Raw genomic sequence first — 21,253 nt, 5'->3', positions numbered from 1 at the left:
CTGCACATTGCAGAAGTTTGACGCGTGGTCTGGTAGCAAGAAGGTCTCAGCACTCTGTGGAACTCACATTGACAATCTTGACACAAGGCCATGCTCTTTCCCACTTAAACTGCTGAAAAACAAAAAATGCTTCCCATGCCTGCCGGGCATGGTTGCTTAGTTTGTGTGCCTGGGTAATTGCCTCTCTGTGGCTAGTACTTTCAACACACAACTGAAGGTCGTGGGCAGCATGTTCTGGAGACTTCATCTTTTAAATGTCATGTGATGCACCTATTACCTACTTAACATCCAAAGGGCATGCACAGTGGCCTTCTGGCAGCATGGGAAATGGGTGTGGCTTTGCAACGTGGGTACATTTGTCAAGGCCCAGCATGAAACTAAATTCACTGGGCAAAATGTTGTGACTTTCTTTTCCCCTCCCATTCTCTCAAATCATAGGAAAAGGGACATTTAACAAATCTGCCTATAAATATGTCTACTTAAGAAATGTTCTGCTGATTACTTCTCCTTCCACGGGGCTTGTGAAAAAGACTAAAACAGAACTTGATAAATGTATTTCAATCTAGTTTGAATCAGAGGAAGATATTTGTTTGAGTTTCAAAAACACCCAGTTCGATGGCATCTGTCGCTGTAGATACGCATGTTCTGCAATAGGCTCGCCATCTGGTGTTGGTCCGGAGTGTTACAAGTTGTTTTTCTTCGAAGAAGTCTTTCGAGTCACGGGACCGAGTGACTCCTCCTTTTGTCTCCATTGCGCATGGGCGTCGACTCTATCCTCGATTGTTTTTTTTCCGCCATCGGGTTCGGACGTGTTCCTGTCGCTCCGAGTTTCGGAACGGACAATTAGCTAATTTCGGAAGATTTTCGTCGGTATTGTTGCGTTCGGGATCGGCGTACTTACATTCAACACCGCATCGAAGATCGAAGAGCTCCGGTGCCCTTCGGGGTAGTTTTTTCGATCCTCCGTCGGGGCCTGGTCGGCCCGACCGCGTGCTGAAGAACGCCGATGGAACGGACCCCGTTTCGTTTCTGCCCCAAATGCCACAATAAATACCCCTACACAGACCAACACTTGGTCTGCAACCTGTGCCTGTCACCTGAGCACAGCGAAGACACCTGCGAGGCCTGTCGTGCGTTCCGGTCCCGAAAAACACTCCGAGACCGTCGAGCCAGAAGACTTCAGATGGCGTCCGCACCGACAGCCCAACGGGAGTTCGAGGAACAGGAAGAGGAAGGTACCTTCTCGATCCAAGACTCCGACTCCGAAGGATTCGACGATACACAAACCGTGAGTAAGACGTCGAAAACCACACAGAGAAACATTTACAAGGCCCAGGGGACGCCACTGCCACCAGGCCATGGCTCGACCCATAAATTCGGTGACCGACCATCGGCACCGAAAAAGGCCCAAACAGTGCCGAGATCGTCCGACTCCGGTCGAGACACCGGCACGCAGCCTTCTCGGGACCGAGAAAGTGCTGGAGACAAGCCTCGACACCGTGATGCCGGTGTGGACACGGCTCGACGCCGAGACAGCGGCACAGAAACAGATCGACGCCGAGAGGTTTCGGCCCCGAAAAGGAAAAAAGTCACCTCGGAGCCGAAAAAACACGCAGACAAAGTTTCGATGCCGAAACAAACTGCAAGCGACCCAGCTTCAGGCTCTTATACAGAAGAGCACTCGCTAACCTCCCAAATGCAGAAGCATAGGTTTGAGGAAGAGCTACAAGCAACTGATGTGGACCATACGCAAAAGCGTATCTTCATTCAGCAGGGGACAGGAAAAATAAGCACCCTTCCCCCCATTAGGAGAAAGAGGAGGTTGGAGTTCCAGACGGAACAAACACCACAACCAAAAGTGGTGAAAAGAGTTACACCACCACCCTCACCTCCGCCCGTGATTGACGTTTCACCAGCACAAACTCCATCACACTCCCCAGCTCACACCACCATGAGCCAGGGTGACCAAGATCAGGACGCATGGGACCTATACGACGCCCCAGTGTCAGATAACAGTCCGGAGGCATACCCTGCGAAGCCATCTCCACCAGAAGACAGCACCGCGTACTCTCAAGTGGTGGCTAGAGCAGCACAATTTCACCACGTAAGCCTCCACTCAGAACAGGTCGAGGATGATTTCTTATTCAACACACTCTCCTCCACCCACAGCTCATACCAAAGCCTGCCTATGCTCCCTGGTATGCTCCGCCACGCAAAAGACATCTTTAAGGAGCCGGTTAAAAGTAGGGCAATCACACCAAGGGTAGAAAAAAAGTATAAGCCGCCTCCTACGGACCCGGTTTTCATCACTACACCGCTGCCACCAGACTCTGTCGTTGTAGGAGCAGCTAGGAAAAGGGCCAACTCTCACACATCTGGAGATGCACCACCCCCAGATAAAGAAAGCCGCAAGTTTGATGCTGCTGGTAAAAGAGTCGCAGCACAAGCTGCAAACCAGTGGCGCATCGCGAACTCCCAGGCACTACTTGCGCGCTATGACAGAGCCCACTGGGACGAGGTGCAACATCTCATTGAACATCTGCCCAAGGACTTACAAAATAGGGCAAAACAAGTGGTTGAGGAGGGGCAGGCCATCTCCAACAACCAGATCCGCTCCTCCATGGACGCTGCAGATACAGCTGCACGGACAATTAATACATCTGTAACTATCAGAAGGCATGCATGGCTCCGAACGTCTGGATTTAAACCAGAGATTCAACAAGCAGTTCTCAATATGCCTTTTAATGAAAAAGAACTGTTCGGTCCAGAAGTGGACACAGCAATTGAGAAACTCAAAAAAGATACGGACACTGCCAAAGCCATGGGCGCACTCTACTCCCCGCAGAGCAGAGGGAATTACAGCTCATTCCGTAAAACGCCCTTTCGAGGGGGGTTTCGGGGTCAAAGCACACAAGCCAGCACCTCACAAGCCACACCGTCCAGTTACCAAGGACAGTATAGAGGAGGTTTTCGGGGACAATATAGAGGAGGGCAATTCCCTAGAAATAGAGGAAGATTCCAAAGCCCCAAAACCCCTACTACTAAACAGTGACTCACATGTCACTCACCCCCTCCACACAACACCAGTGGGGGGACGAATAGGTCATTATTACAGAGCATGGGAGAAAATCACTACAGACACTTGGGTTCTAGCAATTATCCAACATGGTTATTGCATAGAATTTCTACAATTCCCTCCAAACATACCACCAAAAGCACAAAATTTAACAACACACCATTCCAATCTCCTGGAGATAGAAGTGCAGGCACTATTGCAAAAGAATGCAATCGAATTAGTGCCAAACACACAAATAAACACAGGAGTTTACTCACTGTACTTTCTGATACCAAAGAAGGACAAAACACTGAGACCAATCCTAGACCTCAGAGTAGTGAACACTTTCATCAAGTCAGACCACTTCCACATGGTCACACTACAAGAAGTATTGCCATTGCTAAAGCTGCACGACTACATGGCAACTTTAGACCTCAAGGATGCTTATTTCCATATACCAATACACCCATCGCACAGGAAATACCTAAGGTTTGTATTCAAAGGAATACATTACCAATTCAAGGTACTGCCTTTCGGATTAACAACCGCACCAAGAGTCTTTACCAAATGTCTAGCGGTAGTCGCAGCACACATAAGAAGGCAGCAGATACATGTGTTCCCATATCTAGACGACTGGCTAATCAAGGCCCATTCGTTAATAGAGTGCTCAAATCACACAAATCATATCATACAAACCCTCTTCAAACTAGGGTTCACCGTCAATTTCACAAAATCCAAAATTCTGCCACGCAAGGTACAACAATACCTGGGAGCCATAATAGACACATCAAAAGGAGTAGCCACTCCAAGTCCACAAAGAATTCAAAATTTCAACACCATCATACAACGCATGTATCCAACACAAAAGATACAAGCAAAGATGGTATTACAACTCCTAGGCATGATGTCATCATGCATAGCCATTGTCCCAAACGCAAGACTGCACATGAGGCCCTTACAACAATGCCTAGCATCACAGTGGTCTCAAGCACAGGGTCACCTTCTAGATCTGGTGTTAATAGACCGCCAAACTTACCTCTCGCTTCTGTGGTGGAACAACATAAATTTAAACAAGGGGCGGCCTTTCCAAGACCCAGTGCCACAATACGTAATAACAGATGCTTCCATGACAGGGTGGGGAGCACACCTCGATCAACACAGCATACAAGGACAATGGAACGTACATCAAACAAAACTGCATATCAATCACCTAGAACTTCTAGCAGTCTTTCAAGCACTAAAAGCTTTCCAACCAATAATAGTTCACAAATACATTCTCGTCAAAACAGACAACATGACAACAATGTATTATCTAAACAAGCAGGGGGGGACGCACTCCACGCAGTTAAGCCTGCTAGCACAAAAAATTTGGCATTGGGCAATTCACAACCAAATTCGCCTAATTGCACAGTTTATACCAGGGATACAAAATCAACTCGCAGACAATCTCTCTCGAGATCACCAACAGGTCCACGAATGGGAAATTCACCCCCAAATTCTGAACACTTATTTCAAACTCTGGGGAACACCTCAGATAGACTTGTTTGCGACAAGGGAGAACGCAAAATGCCAAAACTTCGCATCCAGATACCCACACAAACAATCCCAAGGCAATGCCCTATGGATGAACTGGTCAGGGATATTTGCTTACGCTTTTCCTCCTCTCCCTCTCCTTCCTTACCTGGTAAACAAACTCAGTCAAAGCAAACTCAAACTCATATTGATAGCACCAACTTGGGCAAGGCAACCCTGGTACACAACGCTGCTAGACCTATCAGTGGTACCCTGCATCAAATTGCCCAACAGGCCAGATCTGTTGACACAGCACAACCAAAAGATCAGACACCCAGATCCAGCATCGCTGAATCTAGCAATCTGGCTCCTGAAATCCTAGAATTCGGGCACTTACAACTTACCCAAGAATGTATGGAAGTCATAAAACAAGCCAGAAGGCCATCCACCAGGCACTGCTATGCAAGTAAATGGAAGAGGTTTGTTTGCTACTGCCATATTAATCAAATACAACCATTACACACAACTCCAGAACAGGTAGTGGGTTACTTGCTTCACTTACAAAAATCTAACCTAGCTTTCTCTTCCATTAAGATTCACCTTGCAGCAATATCTGCATACCTGCAAACTACCTATTCAACTTCCCTATATAGGATACCAGTCATTAAAGCATTCATGGAGGGCCTTAGGAGAATTATACCACCAAGAACACCACCTGTTCCTTCATGGAACCTAAATGTTGTCCTAACTAGACTTATGGGTCCACCTTTTGAACCCATGCACTCCTGCGACATACAGTTCCTAACCTGGAAGGTGGCATTTCTCATCGCCATTACTTCCCTAAGAAGAGTAAGCGAGATTCAGGCGTTTACTATACAGGAACCTTTTATACAACTACACAAAAATAAAGTCGTCCTAAGAACCAATCCTAAATTTTTGCCAAAGGTTATTTCACCGTTCCATCTAAATCAAACAGTGGAACTTCCAGTGTTCTTTCCACAGCCAGATACCGTAGCTGAAAGGGCACTACATACATTAGATGTCAAAAGAGCATTAATGTATTACATTGACAGAACAAAAAACATCAGAAAGACTAAACAACTCTTTATTGCATTTCAAAAACCTCACGCAGGAAACCCAATTTCAAAACAAGGTATAGCCAGATGGATAGTTAAATGCATCCAAATCTGCTACCTTAAAGCTAAACGACAGCTGCCCATTACACCAAGGGCACACTCAACCAGAAAGAAAGGTGCTACCATGGCCTTTCTAGGAAACATCCCAATGCAAGAAATATGTAAGGCAGCCACATGGTCTACGCCTCACACATTCACCAAGCACTACTGTGTAGACGTGTTATCCGCACAACAAGCCACAGTAGGTCAAGCCGTATTAAGGACATTATTTCAGACTACTTCCACTCCTACAGGCTGATCCACCGCTTTTGGGGAAATAACTGCTTACTAGTCTATGCAGAACATGCGTATCTACAGCGACAGATGCCATCGAACTGAAAATGTCACTTACCCAGTGTACATCTGTTCGTGGCATCAGTCGCAGTAGATTCGCATGTGCCCACCCGCCTCCCCGGGAGCCTGTAGCAGTTTGGAAGTTACCTTCAATTATTTATATATGTATCATCTCAACCTTAAATAGGTGCATACTTAGTCACTCCATTGCATGGGCACTATTACTACAATTCAACTCCTACCTCACCCTCTGCGGGGAAAAACAATCGAGGATAGAGTCGACGCCCATGCGCAATGGAGACAAAAGGAGGAGTCACTCGGTCCCGTGACTCGAAAGACTTCTTCGAAGAAAAACAACTTGTAACACTCCGGCCCAACACCAGATGGCGAGCCTATTGCAGAACATGCGAATCTACTGCGACTGATGCCACGAACAGATGTACACTGGGTAAGTGACATTTTCATTACTTTTTATGCTGTACATTGGGTTGCTATGGGGACAGGATGATTTTAAGAGAAGTTACAGTATTCTTGGAATAACTAAAATGTTGTTAATCAGTTTAACAAATATTTATTTGAAAGTATCGGTCTCAGAGGTCGTCTGTGTAAGGTTTTTATATAGTTCATAGGCTTTGTATTTTTCTCCATGGCCTGATTTTCCACCCTTGTCCGTGAAGGCTAGGGGATAACCAGTCTCATTAATTCAGTCTCTGAGATGTGGAAGGGATGGATGGATGGATGGAGGAGTGAATGGAAGGATGTAACAGTTGAATGCACAGGAGCCCATGAAGTGTGCAAAGCATGTACAAAATGTCTTGAAAACAAATCTTCGATTTATGAAGTGCTTTTCGGTCAAGTTTGCATATGTTGAATCTTGTGATCAAGGTATTTGCTGTTTTTATAGGTTGGTAATGCGTCCACAGTTGGTTCCACACTTGCTTATAGAATCAACACTAGAAACGTCACTTTGTCCCCTTCTGGTGCTTTTCTGTAGCTTTTCATTTTGAAATGCTGTTTATTAATACAGGAAATCATAGTATGTAGAAAGGTGGTTCCTTGTAATTGTCATGCTCTGATTTCCTCGTACCCTTGATAATACTTGACTGTAGCACTGGCAGGATTCAGATATTGGTCATTAATAGCAGTTGGAAATCTGAGTTATTTTAGCATTACAATTGTAGGGGCACTGAAGGGCTTCTTTGTATGACACGGCCTGCTGGTTGCAACCAGTGCCTTCTTTTTCAGTTTTCAATACTGATTGTAGTTGTCTCTTCCAGGCTGCAAATTATTTGGATATAAAAGGATTACTTGATGTCACATGCAAGACGGTGGCAAACATGATTAAGGGAAAAACCCCAGAAGAGATTCGGAAGACGTTCAATATTAAAAATGACTTTACTGAAGAGGAGGAGGCTCAGGTATTAACTTGCTTTACCAGTATTAACTAATTTTTGGTACTCCTCTGGCTTCAACTCTGCAAGTGGATGAAGGCTTGTTTTGAGAAATCTTGGTAATTTAAAGTTAAATTACCATGACCTAGATCTCGCAATAAGTAACTCAAAGTATTATGTTGACATGTCCAGAGACGGCCTCTTTAACCCTTGCATGAATAACAGATCATTACTTATCTTTAGGCTTAATGTAAATGAAATGCGTGTGTATTTTACTGTTTAAGCTGATTTCATTGCACAAATGTTTCACAATTCATATCTCGGAGGGATAATGTCTTGCTGTGATTGATTAATTTGATGATATGACTTCGTACAATTGGATTATCAGTCCCGATCAGAGGGAGTCCTTCTTGCACAGAGTTCTTCTTTCTGGCTTGTCTCTGTGCTTGACCGTGCCTATCCTCTGACCACAGTGCAGTATCTTAGGTCCATAGTCAGTTGTGTTGCCAATCCCACTGCATCTCTTTGGGCTGAATGTGCATCTTGGTACAGCAATACTGGTCTTAACTAAAGCACTACCTTTTGAACAATCCCACTAATCAACCCAACCTTACAGTCCTCTGTTTGTATTCAGAAAACGTTTTCCTTGGTCTAGTAAGCTTGCACTTTTTTTTTGTTTTGTTTTTTTTCTCCCCATGACCTGACTCAGTAGCTGAAAGAATAGTCCACACGCTTGACATTAGGTGTTTTCTTTGGTACTACATTGGACCAAATCCTTTCCAAATCACGAATGTATGTGGTTTTCTTTTAGCCTCGAAAGGCCATGCCATTTCAGGGGCAGAGATTTCTAGCATCCAGACATGCTATGCTAAAGCTAAGAGCCCCATCGTTCCTTCGTCAGGCCACCCTTCATGATCAAGCAGGGCTTTACTATGGTTTTCATGAGAAATATACACATTGTAGATATTTGTAGCGCATTGTGGCCCACTCTACACACATTTACAAAACTAGTGTGTGGACGCCCTGACAAGAGCAGGCCCGATTTGGTTAAGCTGTCCATAGGACTTTGTCAGTCCTCTTCACCGTCCACTGGCGGTTTACCTCTTAGGGGATTATTGCTTTACGTTTTATGCACAAAGAAAAAGAACAAATGATAGACGGAATGCTGAACAATGCAAACATTCACCCCCACTAACAAGGATCTGGGTTTAATGCAAGTTTATTTTTGCCCACCATGCTGGTCCCAGGATGCTTGATTCTGGTCCAGGGAGCACCTGGGCTGGCAGTTTCGGCTGGACTATTCCCATTGGGAACAGGATCAAGACCGATTTGCATATGTCTGGGTTCAGACTTTGGTAGCAAGGTCGGCAAAAAAACAATGGATTAAACCCAGATCTTTGTGACTGGGGGGGTGAATGTTTGCTTTGTTCAGCTTTCCCTCAATCAGCTCTTTTTGGGAAGGGTATGCCCAGTCGTGGGTCCTGTGCTTCATTTGCCACTGGATTCAAACTAGCCTGGCGTGATGAAGGGTGATAGACTTAAACCGGTCCCAGAATGTTTGATTCTGGTCCAGGGAGGACATGGCCTGGAAGTTCAGGCTGGACTGTTTCATGGGGAACAGGGTCAAGACTTATTTGCATATGGCTGGATCCAGACTGGGGTGGAATGGTGGGCAAAAAAACGATGGTTTAAACCCAGGTCTTTGTGACTGGGAGTGAATGGTTTGCATTGTTCAATATTACATCCATCATCTCTACTTTTGGCTTATTCTGTGCACAGCATGTGCATCTACATCTACACATGCTCCTAACGGAAAGCAAAAGGGTGTTGACAGACAACTCTCCTCTACCTTTTCACCCGAAAGGCACACCCCCCACAGCTTCTTTTTTTTTTTTTTGCCACTGAAATATACTGTCTGACACAACGCAAACTCAGTGCTGAGGTCCCTGTCGACACTGATAAGAGGAGTCCGAAGCATCCCTTCTAGAAAGACTGGCTGTAAAACTTAATGCCAGGCAAAAGCGGCTATACATTCATCCCGGCAAACCCTTATCAGGAAACCGGTTATTCAGAAGAAGCTAGTGTTCCACATACTCTGTAGCTAAGAGGCATAAAACAAGGCTACAAACCCTACTCTAGAGTCTCACACCCCAGGCATTCAACATCTTCACCACCACCACTGCAGTAATAACCACTTTCCACCAGAATCTCTTCAGAGGCCAGTCCATTGCTTTTCTGACTCAATTGCCCTTTTAGGGAGGGAGAGCCTTAAGTGGAAACCTCTGAAGCAAGGAACCGTGAATAACCTTTGGAAAGACTGCCATTCCTTCAGACGATCCAGACCTAGAGCCTTATCCAGCCAAATAGTATCTGCAGGATGATACCACTGTAGATGCCATTACTTGGTGACCTGCCATTAGAAGGTCGACTTGCATGCCCTACAGAGTGAAGACTCATTTCTGGGGGAGACCCTCTTTAAGATAGAACACACTTTCCAGTTTATTCATATGCACACAGGCTTGTTGAAATGACCCTGCGATAGCTTTAAGGGCCAAGGTGGTCATGCTACAAGTAGAAAATAAATTGCAGCTCGAAATTACAGCTTTTACATTGGAGGCAACCAACCAGTAGCTTTTGCTAATTCCTGCAGTGATATGACTGATATTAGTAAGAGGAGATGGAAGCCCTACTGCAGCACCTCGCTGAGACCTAATGGCAAAAGGGTGCAGGGCTAGTTGCAGTGGGAAAGATTTCTAATGGTAATATCCATTGCACTTTTGGATGTTTCAGATACTGCTTCTCACAGTGTAAATACCATCATGTTGCCTGCTGCCATGCATTGCTTTGCGTCTCTGGGTTCAAACTGGGTAACATTCCATTTGATGAGGAACATCCCTCTTGGTGGATATGTTAGAGAATATCAGGGACACTAACACTGCAAAATCCATGGGTGCCCTTTTGGAGCAAGACCACACCCTCAGATAAACGTAGGGATAGAAGCAGCTCTGATCAAGGAGCCTTCTATCCCAAAACTGCACATACTCTTGCAAGAAGGCCGTTTCTTCAAAACGGCACAATAGAGCTGGTGTCCCCGCACCAATGGGACGAAGTAATCTACTCACTGCAATTCCTAATCCCAAAGAAAGACTGCTGCCCTCCGTCCCTTCTTAAACCTGATGATGCGCTATTGGTACAAGGGTAAGTGAATATTACTACCCTTCAGGGTTACTACGGCTCCAAGGGTCTTTACCAAGTGTCTACAGGTGGTGGTCACTCTTCTATGCAGAGCAGAAACACACCTTTTAATTCACATTAACTCTAAATGGTGAGGTTAGAAAGCATGAATTTCACACTTGTACTATATTGTTTGTCTAAGGGATGTGAATTGGGATCTTTAGTCCTCTGACCAAGTACTACATCTCCCACCCTGCCAGGTTTGAGTTTAGTTTGTCTGACACCTATTCTGCTGTAGGGTGACATCAAGACACCTCTCTTGCTATCATTCCAGACACATTGTGAAGTTTGGACCGGTCTTGTCCAGTGCCTAGATATCAGTGAACATCTAGATTTCTCCACATTGATCTCCACCAGTTAGTGTCTCCTTCAGCTGCTTCACTGTCAAGACCACTCTTCAGGATGTTGCTTTACAAATTGTGGTGAAGGACACACCACTTTACCACTCTGAAATTACCAGAGTGTTTGGTGGTTTTTACGTCGGACATTAGGATGATAACCCATCACTGACTGCAAAGCCAACAGATCCACTCCATTTTTCTTTCACTACAGTTCCAGCAGAAGGGAGGACTATTGCACGAAATATTACTTGGAACTCTTTTGTAAAACCTAGCCAAAAACTGATCCACCGGCAGGGCCTCTCATCCTGCAGAGTTTTAATTCCTATGGTTCAGGGGGCCCTAGGAGTGCACTTGTCCATTTGGGATCTGTGACCTACAGCGACTCTTGACACACACGACTTGTCAAAGTACAGATGTGAGTTGGAGGGTGTTTTCTCAGACTCTGCTTCCTTTAAAGCATCCACTGTACACACTTGTGGCCTTCCATGAAGTTACTAGAGGCTGTGAAAATAGATTAACCAAGGCTTTTGCATAGATTGTTCTTACCTCCATTTTCAAAAGTCTCCAACCCATGCATTCTTACAGATTAATTGTACCCTTCGTTCTTGTACAAACATCTAGCCACTGATTCTGCACCTCAAATATTCCAGAAACATTTTTCAGCTGTACCTCTACATGCTGGCAGGTAGCACTGTACGGGTTTGCCTGAGCCTACTCCACAAATGTGCGGAGCCTGTATACATACCACTTGTGTATATTGGTATCCATCCCCTTCTTTCTTCACCACCGAGAGCTACCCCTCTTCCCTTTGAGACCTTCTTTTCACTCCAAATTTAGTGTGCAAGGGAAATGTCTCCTCCCAAGACAGGTTTTAAACCCTGCAAGGGCTGTTGTAAGCAGATGTCTTTTCTGTGACCGGTTTGCCTGTGATGCCTGTCTGACCGTAATGATCAACCTAAAGGCCATACAGAACCATGAGGCGAAACTGTTGTCAAATATCAGAAGACTCCTTGTCAGTCGATCTAAAGCTTGGCCTGTCACGTTCCTGTGAAGAAGCACTGGAATCTATAGGGAGGTTGATTGTTATTGTGCTATAAATCTTTGAGTAAGTTGAAGGAAAAAACATAAAAAATCTAGGTGGCACTTGTCCTCCGCCTTCCTGCTACTTCCGTACACCTGAGAAGGCGCAATGGAATCACCATGACTCTTGATCTCACTCCCAAAGTCTACTTGGTATCCAGTCCCTCAGCTTGTCCCTGCACAACCATAGTTTCTGGGGCAGTCTGCAACAGACAGGAAGATCCAAGAGTTCCGCAAGGCCATACTCTGACTCCTCTGGTCCCTTATGACTTCCTCTGTTGGGCTTCAAGAGCCAAGAGGTCTTTTATCTGCAGTACTGCCAAATTATTCACCCCTAGGCACCAGTGGGACTTCCTGAAACCACCACTGGGCCTCCCCCAGCTCCTGTACCAGCTCTTGTGTGCCTAGAGCATGGCTCGGTCATTGCCAATGCAACTCCACTAAGGCCATGCTCTGGTTTCAATGACCTGCACCCTCGACTGCTTGGCATCGCACCACCACAAGGAAGATTCCATACATTAAATTCCGACAAAGATTATGACGGAGATGAATTTGCCCAACCCTACCGTGAAGAGAATTGGTATGAAGATCTCCGAGGCTAGTCTTTGACCCCTTTCCTGTCTGTGGCCTTTTAACACCTGTAGGTCCTGCCACTGAAGCTTATACTCCCTTTGCTGTTGTCATGAGACAGCTGAAGTTCTTTACATCCAACTTCCCACATAAGAAGTTAAAACCAATGTCCTGACCGAAGTTCTCCAGCCAGGTAAAGCCTCTAGTGAGTTTTTGTTGCCTTTTAACAAACACTCATTGAAACTCTCCTAAAGGCCTGGGCCACACCTTTCTCTGGCCCCGCTCTTTGAACCACTCCAGAGCAGAATCTGCCATAGCACCCTCCCTGGGCTTCTCTGCCCCGCTTCGCTAGCTGCAAAAGCCCTAATTTAACTTTTGTGGTTTTGGCTCAGTACCCCATACAGGTAGCCAATCCAGCCTCTGCAAGGCAACTAGCTGTTTCAGGGTCGAGGCTGTGGTGCCTACTGATTTTTGCAGTCAGGGTCAGTGATGGAGTCAGTCGTCTTCACCCTTCCCCATGACCCCACCTGCCAAACCACTTTAGCGTTTCTTTAATGGAGCACAGCCACCTGGTTGGAGGCAGGAGCTATTGATTCTTGCTGCATTGGAATGCCTAACTTTGGCCAGGTAGGTCCTGCAGACTGTCCAGTAGGGATGCATACGCACCTCAGCCTACATAGGCATTCCATTGCACCTTCCACTAACCCCAATCCACTGACTGAGAACCATCTGACCGTCTTACGGCAGGAAATGCTAGACCTTTTGGCCAAAGGGCTATTGAGAGGTTGTCTGCACCAGAAGTGGGTCATGGTTGTTATGCACACTACTTTCTGGTGCCAAAGAAGGACGGAGGCCTTAGTCCTATTTTAATTTGTGCCATTTCAGTACATTCCCCCTCTTCAATTAACTACCATTGGGCACCGACTCTGACTTCAGCCTTGGCACCCACCCGTGCTGCTCGCTATGGGTACACACTTGGTACCAACCTGAACCGTGCCCAGCGCTAGCCTGAAACCCTGAAAACTGGGGTTGTTTACTTACATTATAAATTGCGTTTTTGTTTTCCTTACATAGGTTAACATTGAAGACACTGAAAAGTGTCGCTTTTTTTTTTTTTAAACAAAGTATTTTTATTTTGAAAACTGCTTACCTTGTGACAAAGTTCTTGGTATAAAAGCAACTGTTTATTTTTCTTAATTGGTCTCAGGTTAATTCTTTTGAGTGTCTTATTTAATGCCTCTGTGATTACAACTAATGTTTATCACAATGCCTTTATAAGCCTAGCTGCTCACCCACACCTACAAATAGACCTATCTGTTTCTGCTTCTGCATATCTTTGGGAATCCTCTGGACTCTGCAAAGTGTACTTCACTTTAGTACACTATATAGAGAGCCAACTTCCTACACTCCCATCTGAGCTTTTCTGCACAGCTGTTCAGTTTCTTGCCTTTCCCTTGGAGAGTCCAGGATCTTCTGGCTATGATACTTTTTAGAACACCAGCTGTTTTATTATAAAAAATAGTTCCCTGTCCCTTAAACGTTAGAGGGAGATTACATCCAGAGAACCAACACTATGCTGATTGCCGAATACTTCGCTACAGCTGACTTTACAGACTACAGTCCTTTGCTTGGGTATGAGGGATGATGTCTTCCCAGGGGAAACCTGAAGGGCAGAATTAGCGCTTAACACTCTGTGCTCTATCATAACCTAGGTAGGAATTAGTATGCTGACTGTAGAGACAATATGTTAGCATCATTTTTATATTTCACTATCCTAGTCACAATTTTAATGTTTTCATGCTGCCTCTGTCTCTTGGATTTTAGTTAGTTTGACTCTGAGGCTGTTTGGATTGAAGGCCTCCTGCACTCTGTTGGTCAAGCATGCCATGTGGCATATGGGTAGGGTGACCAGATGTACCCTATTTCCCCAGACAGTCCCGGTTTTTAGAGGACTGTCCCGATGCTTCTCTTAATTTTAAATAAATGTCCCGGTTTTTGGGACAAAGGTCAGATCATCTAGGGGAAGCATAAGATAGAGGCATACAAAGTATGAAATAATTAAAGTATTTTATCTGTTACCGTAAGGCAACACAGCCCCCTGTCTGCTCCCAGCTGAGAGACTGAGTGGGGAGCAGAGAGATGGGTTGGGGCGGGTTGAGGGTGCAGGGTGGGAGGTCAAGCCATATATAATTTTATATATATATATATATATAGTAATTTTATGTGTGCATGTGTGTGTGTATAAATACACACATTCACAAAGCTACACACAACGGGACAGGTCAGATATAAAAGTGAGAGTAATGTCTTTAGTCCTTCTTTTATGTCTGACCTGTCCCGGTTTTTGCTCCTCTAAATCTGGTCACCCTACATATGGGAGCTCTGCTATGGGATCTGAAATCTCACTGGGCCCAACATCAAGGTGACCTCACTCCACATCCAGGCTTTGGAAAAGACTGCAAAAGTTCTGCACTGGTGGCTACTGGACAGTGATTGGTTCTGTGGAAGACTGTCTGTAGTACATCATCTGGTGCTGTCCTCTGCTGCATAAACTGCTCCTCCAAGAGCCGACGGTGGTGACCGATGCATCACTTATGAGTTGGGGTGGCCATCTGGGAGAGGTGGAGATCATAGCACTCTGGTCTCCAGCGGGGTTTTGGCTCCCTATCAAACTTATGGAGCTGAGGGCCATCCTCATGGTGTTAATCTTTCCTTCCGTCCATCATAAGGAGGCTAATATAGTCTCTTATGGACACCACCACCAGGTGGCATTGCAAAATACAGGGCGGATGGGGTCATGGACCCTGTGCCAAGAGGACCCCTGCAGCTCTGGAAATGGCTGGACCATCAAGGAATTCTCTTGTTTGGTTACCACCTGGCTGGATCCTTGTATGCCAGGGCAGATGAGCTCAGCTTTGGACATCTAGTGGATCACGAATGTCAGTTACCACCGGACTGCCTCAAGTTCTCTTCCGCAAATAGTGCGAACCTTGGCTTGATTTATTCACCACTGCCAAGAACACGTGATATCAGCAGTTTTGCCTGTTGGATTTTTCAAGGTCTTTCTTGCTAGGAGATGGAACCTGAGACTCGTGCATGCCTTCCTGACAATTTCAGAGTCATTCTAGAGGCCCAGATTGGGCAAAGAGTATAGTATTTAAAGCAGCAAGGCTGGATCATCTGGCCTTCGGTCAGGTTGCCGGTAGGATCTGCTGTTGCTGCAACTGGGCTGGGTTCTGCACCCAGGCCTTCGATATCTCCACCTTCATGCTTGGAGATTGAGCTGTGACAGGTGAGTAGTTTGCAGTTACTCTCTTTCCAAAGAACAAGTTACTTACCTTCAATATGGCTCTCTGTTAGAGACTCCACCTAACCACAGCTTCCTCACCAACTTCGCATCTTCTTTGTTTTGTGGTTTGAACTCTATCCATTGATAACATTCCAAGCTTATTAGCCTGCACAAACTGGTCACGACCAATTTGCTGTTGGGCCTGTGTGTCCTTGGGCGCAAACAACTTCATCAGCACATGTTAGTGGCATCTATATTGGCCCCTCTTGTTATTTCCATAGTGGAACAGCTTTAGTGCAGAGCCACACAGTGCCACCTTCCAGCCTGCAGAAGTAGTGCTGAAACGTTTCTGGATTCATTCTGACTCCTCGGAAAAATTCAAAAGGTGAGGAATCTACAGTTGTCATCTGTACCAAGAGTGTTGCCAAATGTAAGTAACTTGTTTTGTCGTAGGTTATCACAATCGATAGTCACAAGCACTTAACAGTCCCACCTATGTGCAAGGACTCCAAGGGATTTCTTCACAATATCTCTTCCCAAGTGTAATGTTTACCTTTCTTTGGGAAGGCCTGCAGTCACTTAAGAGAAAAAAAATGTATGCAGCCTAAAGGAGTAGGCTACAATGGCCAAATTCTTCATCTTAAAGTAAAAAAAGGGGCACAATTAAATATGTATATAATGCCATGATGTTTTGGTACAACAGCATAATTGCCGTTCACAAACTCCTTTTGTAAGGAGTTGAAGTAAAGCAGGACAGTGTAGCCCCATAGGCTATGATGAGTTAAAATGAGTCTGTGCCTTACAGAACCTAGAGACTCCCGTCATGCTGTCAATATCCTGTCATGCTGAGCAGGCGACAGCTGCTTCTGTTCTTTTTGGGGTGATTGTAGTAACGTAGGTATGGGATATGTTACTCTGTGTACTCTAGTAGGGAGGGTTGCTTAAGACTTCAGTGGAGATTCCCATAATAGATGACTGGAGATTCAGGTAAGAAACTGTTTTTCTGCTTGCGTAGGGGATCTTCATTGATCGTTGTAAGCACTGAATAGAGTGGCAAGCCCATCCCCCACTAAAAGCGGTGGAGAAGACAGAACAATGATATAGATATCCCCAGTTTAAGCAAACACATTTCTGAGTGAGGCCTGTCCTACTTGAGCATCTGCTCTAGCATCTGAATCCAGGCAGTAATGCTTGGTGAATGTATGAACTGATCTCCACGTGGCTGCTTTGCAAATAACTGCTTTGGGGATATCCCTCATTAAAGCCATAGTAGCTGCTTTACCTCTACTGGAGTGGGCTTTTGGTCTGCCTGTTAGTTTCTTGGTGGCATTTTGATAACACAACAGGATACAGGAAACTATCCATCGGGAGGTGGGCTGTTTAGATGTGGCGAACACTGTATGGACTGGCCCATAACTGATAAATAGTTTTTGATCTGTGGATATCTCCTGTCTTATCAAGGTAGAATTTCAAAACTGTCCTCCAGTAGATGGAGTGCAGAGTCCTCTCAGCTGGAGTATAGGGATCCTGAAAGAATGTTGTTAACGAGACAGTCTGGTTGACACGGCAACACAAATAACCTTAGGAAGAAATTTCATGAGTCCTCAAAATCCACTTTGTTAGAGTAGAAGACTTTGTATAGTTTGTGAGAGCATAGTGCTTGGGTCTCACTAACCCTGCAGACTGGGGGGGTTGGGGGGATATATTGACTTTATGATAAGAGATTGATCTTCGTGGGCCTGCTCTGGTTTCCTGACATGATGCCCTTTGGGGCTCCTAAGAACAGAATTCTGAGTTTCTGCTCTTACAGAACAGTTCACTTAGAAACAAATGAAGGATTGATGGCACTTTTGTTCACACTTTAACAAAAGGAGTTACATTGAGATTCATTTTAACTGCTTACCCTCTGAGTGCTACCTTCGAGAACCACCTACATCAAGTTTTAAAAGTATTACCTCTGCGTTAAATTTCTGTAAGCCATGAAGGAGTTCTGAATGCTTTCATATTTCTCATGGCAAACTCCACTGTATGTACTTTTTTTTTTTTTTTTTTTTTGGAGGAAACGGAGGGTGGGTGGGTGTAGAAGGCATGCAAACACCAAACCGTATTTAGGCGCACTGCCTCGAGTCGCTCTTTTTACGAACAGTATTTCAGCGTCCAGGGGTTAGCCCTAAATTCACACTGTTTTGTTCTCTCATTGGGTTGTCTGACATCCAGTGGCAGTTAATTTCATGTTATGTTATAAAGACCATGGATGTTCCAGAGCCATAATGTCTGTATTAAGTCATCTGGTGTCGTCCTCTGCTGCATAAACTCCTCCTTGATGGCTGCCATGGATATCCCAGCCTGTCAATCACCCTTGTAACTCAGTGCTGGGTCATAGAAGTCACTGCTTTTGACCAGTGTTTTGTATTATCGGCAATATCCCTTTTTAAATGTTGTTTTTTTCTGAAAATACCCTGTGTTCATTGGTGGTCCCCTAGGTCTGCTTTCTCAATATATACTTGAATGGTGGCTTAATCGTCGGGTATTCCACATATTCATACCTTGACGTGCGCTAGTCACTTGAGGCTTGCTCAGAAGACTTTAGTCTCCCTGAACTCAAGACATACCTTAGGCTGGAAATTCCTATCAAATCCCAGTCTCAAAATTATTTTTGCAGTCTCTGCTCTCCCAGCCCTTTACTCACCCATACCAGTTTATTCAGTCAGCTTGTTTTCCCATCCCAATCTTCTTTTTTTTTTTTTTTGCTGTTTTCCCGGCTCTGACCACTGAGTTATTATACCTCTGTAATAACTATATCTGGATCGTTGAATAGTGCCATTGATTAATTCTAGCCAAACATATCTGTTCACTTTAAGCCATTTCTTTTGTTAAAGCACAGATTAAAACTTACTACAATTAGTTGAGATTCCTTGTATTTGCATAGGGTGGGAATACCATCCTTTAACTATACAGACCCTTCTTCAAAAACATACAGAAACAATCTTGGTTATCTCCCTGACCCCCAATCCTACAATGGAATTTGTAGGTGTCATATCTACTTTTTTGGGGGAAGCAAAAAAAAATCTGCCATCCTCCTTAGGAGTTCTGGAGTTGGTAGAGAAACTTGGGAACGCTATCCTTTTCATAGTACCAGACTGCTTGAAAGTGAGTGATCTCACATGGTGAACTTCACTCTGTAATTGTGCCAGTATTTGATACAGGATTAGACTGACTTTGTCAAAGTCCTCCTCATCTCGCATGACAGGCATCCCAAAAACCTGAAACACTCGGGTTGCCCTTTAAATGGGGATGAAGAGGCTGACATCAGTTTAGCAAGTGGTTTAGCACGAATTGATGTCAGTTGATACAAACGATTGTATTCATGTCAGATGTTTTTAAATATAGGTGCATTCTTGGCATTTAAGACATCTAAAATCCAGATTTCCATCTAGGGAAACTTCCCCACTCACCTGTGGACAAAGAACTCAACCGACTTCACCCCTGTTGGATGCACGGCATCAGGAGCATCCTTGCTCATCTTCGGGCCTGCATCCCTCAGCATCAGGACCACTCTATTGTAGTCTATGGTGGTCAGCCTGTAAAGTTTGGGTCTTGCTGTAAATACACACTTGTGGCCCGGAACCTGCCTTAAAGTATGCTTCTTCGCCCCGTAGACCTCTGTCTTCCCTGACCTGGTCTCCCAACTCTGGCTGAGTTGTTAAATTAACTTTTATAAACTTTTATAAACTTTTGAAAGGTTTCCTAACTTATTTTTGGCCAATGCTTGTTTGCGTTTAAGTTATTATTTCTAAAATCTGTATCTCTGGAACCCTTTGATGGATGTAGATGTTTCAGGTCTGTTAAAAGTATAAACATTTTCTCTATTTACATGAATTGGGGGTCTTGTTTCTTTCGTGTCATGTGACTCTATTATTCGGTTTGTTGCTGTTAAATGTAGTCCACATTGTTCCTTTGCTGAACCTTACTGCTCAAAACCACAGCTACCCAGAGTTGAGCTAAGGTTAAATAAACGTACCTGACTGAACCCAAGATCGTATTTGTGAGTATAGTGCAGGGTAAGGCTTGTGTTTTTTTTTTTTTTTTTTTTTTTTTTTTTTCTTTCCTGAAAATGGCATCAACATTGCGGTGCTAAAATCACCAGCTTTTGGGAACCGGCACACTTGAATCAGAAAACCAGTTTTGGCATTTTACTGGGACATACCCCCATTTTTACTATATTTTTTTCTTTTTCTTTGTGCTTTCAGCCTCCTTCCAGTTAGTGACAGAAATGGGTGTGAAACCAATGCTGCATCCCAGAAAGTTAAACATTTCTGAAACGTAGGCAAAATTCTGAATTCAGCAAGGGGTAATTTGTGTAGATCCTACAAGGTTTGCCTACAGAATATAGCAGCTGAAATAGAAATAAAATTGAAATTGAGGTGGAAAAAAACTGCAATTTTTCTCCACAATTTACTCTAACTTTTTCCTTTGTCAGATTTTTGAAAGCAGTATACCATTACGTCTGCTGGACTCTTCTGGTTGCGGGGATATATAGGGCTTGTAGGTTCAGCAAGAACCTTAGGTACACAGAGCCAATAAATGAGCTGCACCTTGCAATGGGTTTTGATTCTATACCAGGTATACAGCAATTCATTTGCTGAAATAGATTGCAAAAAAGGTATCAAGAAAACCTTTGTATTTCCCAAATGGACACAAGATAAGATGTTGAGAAGCAGTGATTATTTGCACATCTCTGAATTCTGGGGTGGCCATACTAGCATGTGAATTACAAGGCATTTCTCAAATAGACCTATTTATTTATTTTTACACACTGTCTTACATTTGGAAAGAAAAAATGTAGCGAAAGACAAGGGGCAATAACACTTGTTTTGCTATTCTGTGCCCCCCCCCCCCCTTCCAAGTCTCCCGAATTGGGGGGGGGGAAGATGGCACCTCATTTGCGTGGGTAGGCCTAATGCTCGCGACAGGAAAAGCAACATGGACACATCACATTTTTACATTGCAAAAAATGTCAGATTTCAGAGTCCCTAGCTGTAGATTTTGGCCTCTAGTTCAGCTGGCCTCTAGGGAAACCTACCAAACCTGTTAACTTTTGAAAACTAGACACCTAGGGGAATCCAGGATGGGGTGACTTGTGGGGCTCTCACCAGAACCCTTTGCAGACCTCAAAATATGGCCCAAAAAAGACTTTTTCCTCACATTTTGGTGACAAAGTTCTGGAATCTGAGAGGAGCCACAAATTTCCTTACACCCAGCGTCTCCCCCCCCCCCCCCCCCCCCCCAACAAGTCTCCCGATTTAACAATG

General features: G+C 44.6%; 1 protein-coding gene across 1 annotated transcript in view; it reads left to right on the top strand.

Annotated features, from left to right (window-relative positions):
- Positions 1 to 21,253, top strand: part of SKP1 (S-phase kinase associated protein 1) — a 79,606-nt gene that overhangs the window by 47,687 nt on the left and 10,666 nt on the right. The window contains exon 5 of the mRNA XM_069199211.1: positions 7,314 to 7,454. Within this exon, the coding sequence (XP_069055312.1) occupies positions 7,314 to 7,454 (141 nt within the window). The remainder of the gene's footprint in view (positions 1 to 7,313; positions 7,455 to 21,253) is intronic.

Source organism: Pleurodeles waltl, chromosome 7, assembly GCF_031143425.1.
Source record: "Pleurodeles waltl isolate 20211129_DDA chromosome 7, aPleWal1.hap1.20221129, whole genome shotgun sequence".
NCBI classification, from domain to species: Eukaryota; Metazoa; Chordata; class Amphibia; order Caudata; family Salamandridae; genus Pleurodeles; species Pleurodeles waltl.
This window is presented reverse-complemented; position numbering and strand designations above follow the sequence as displayed.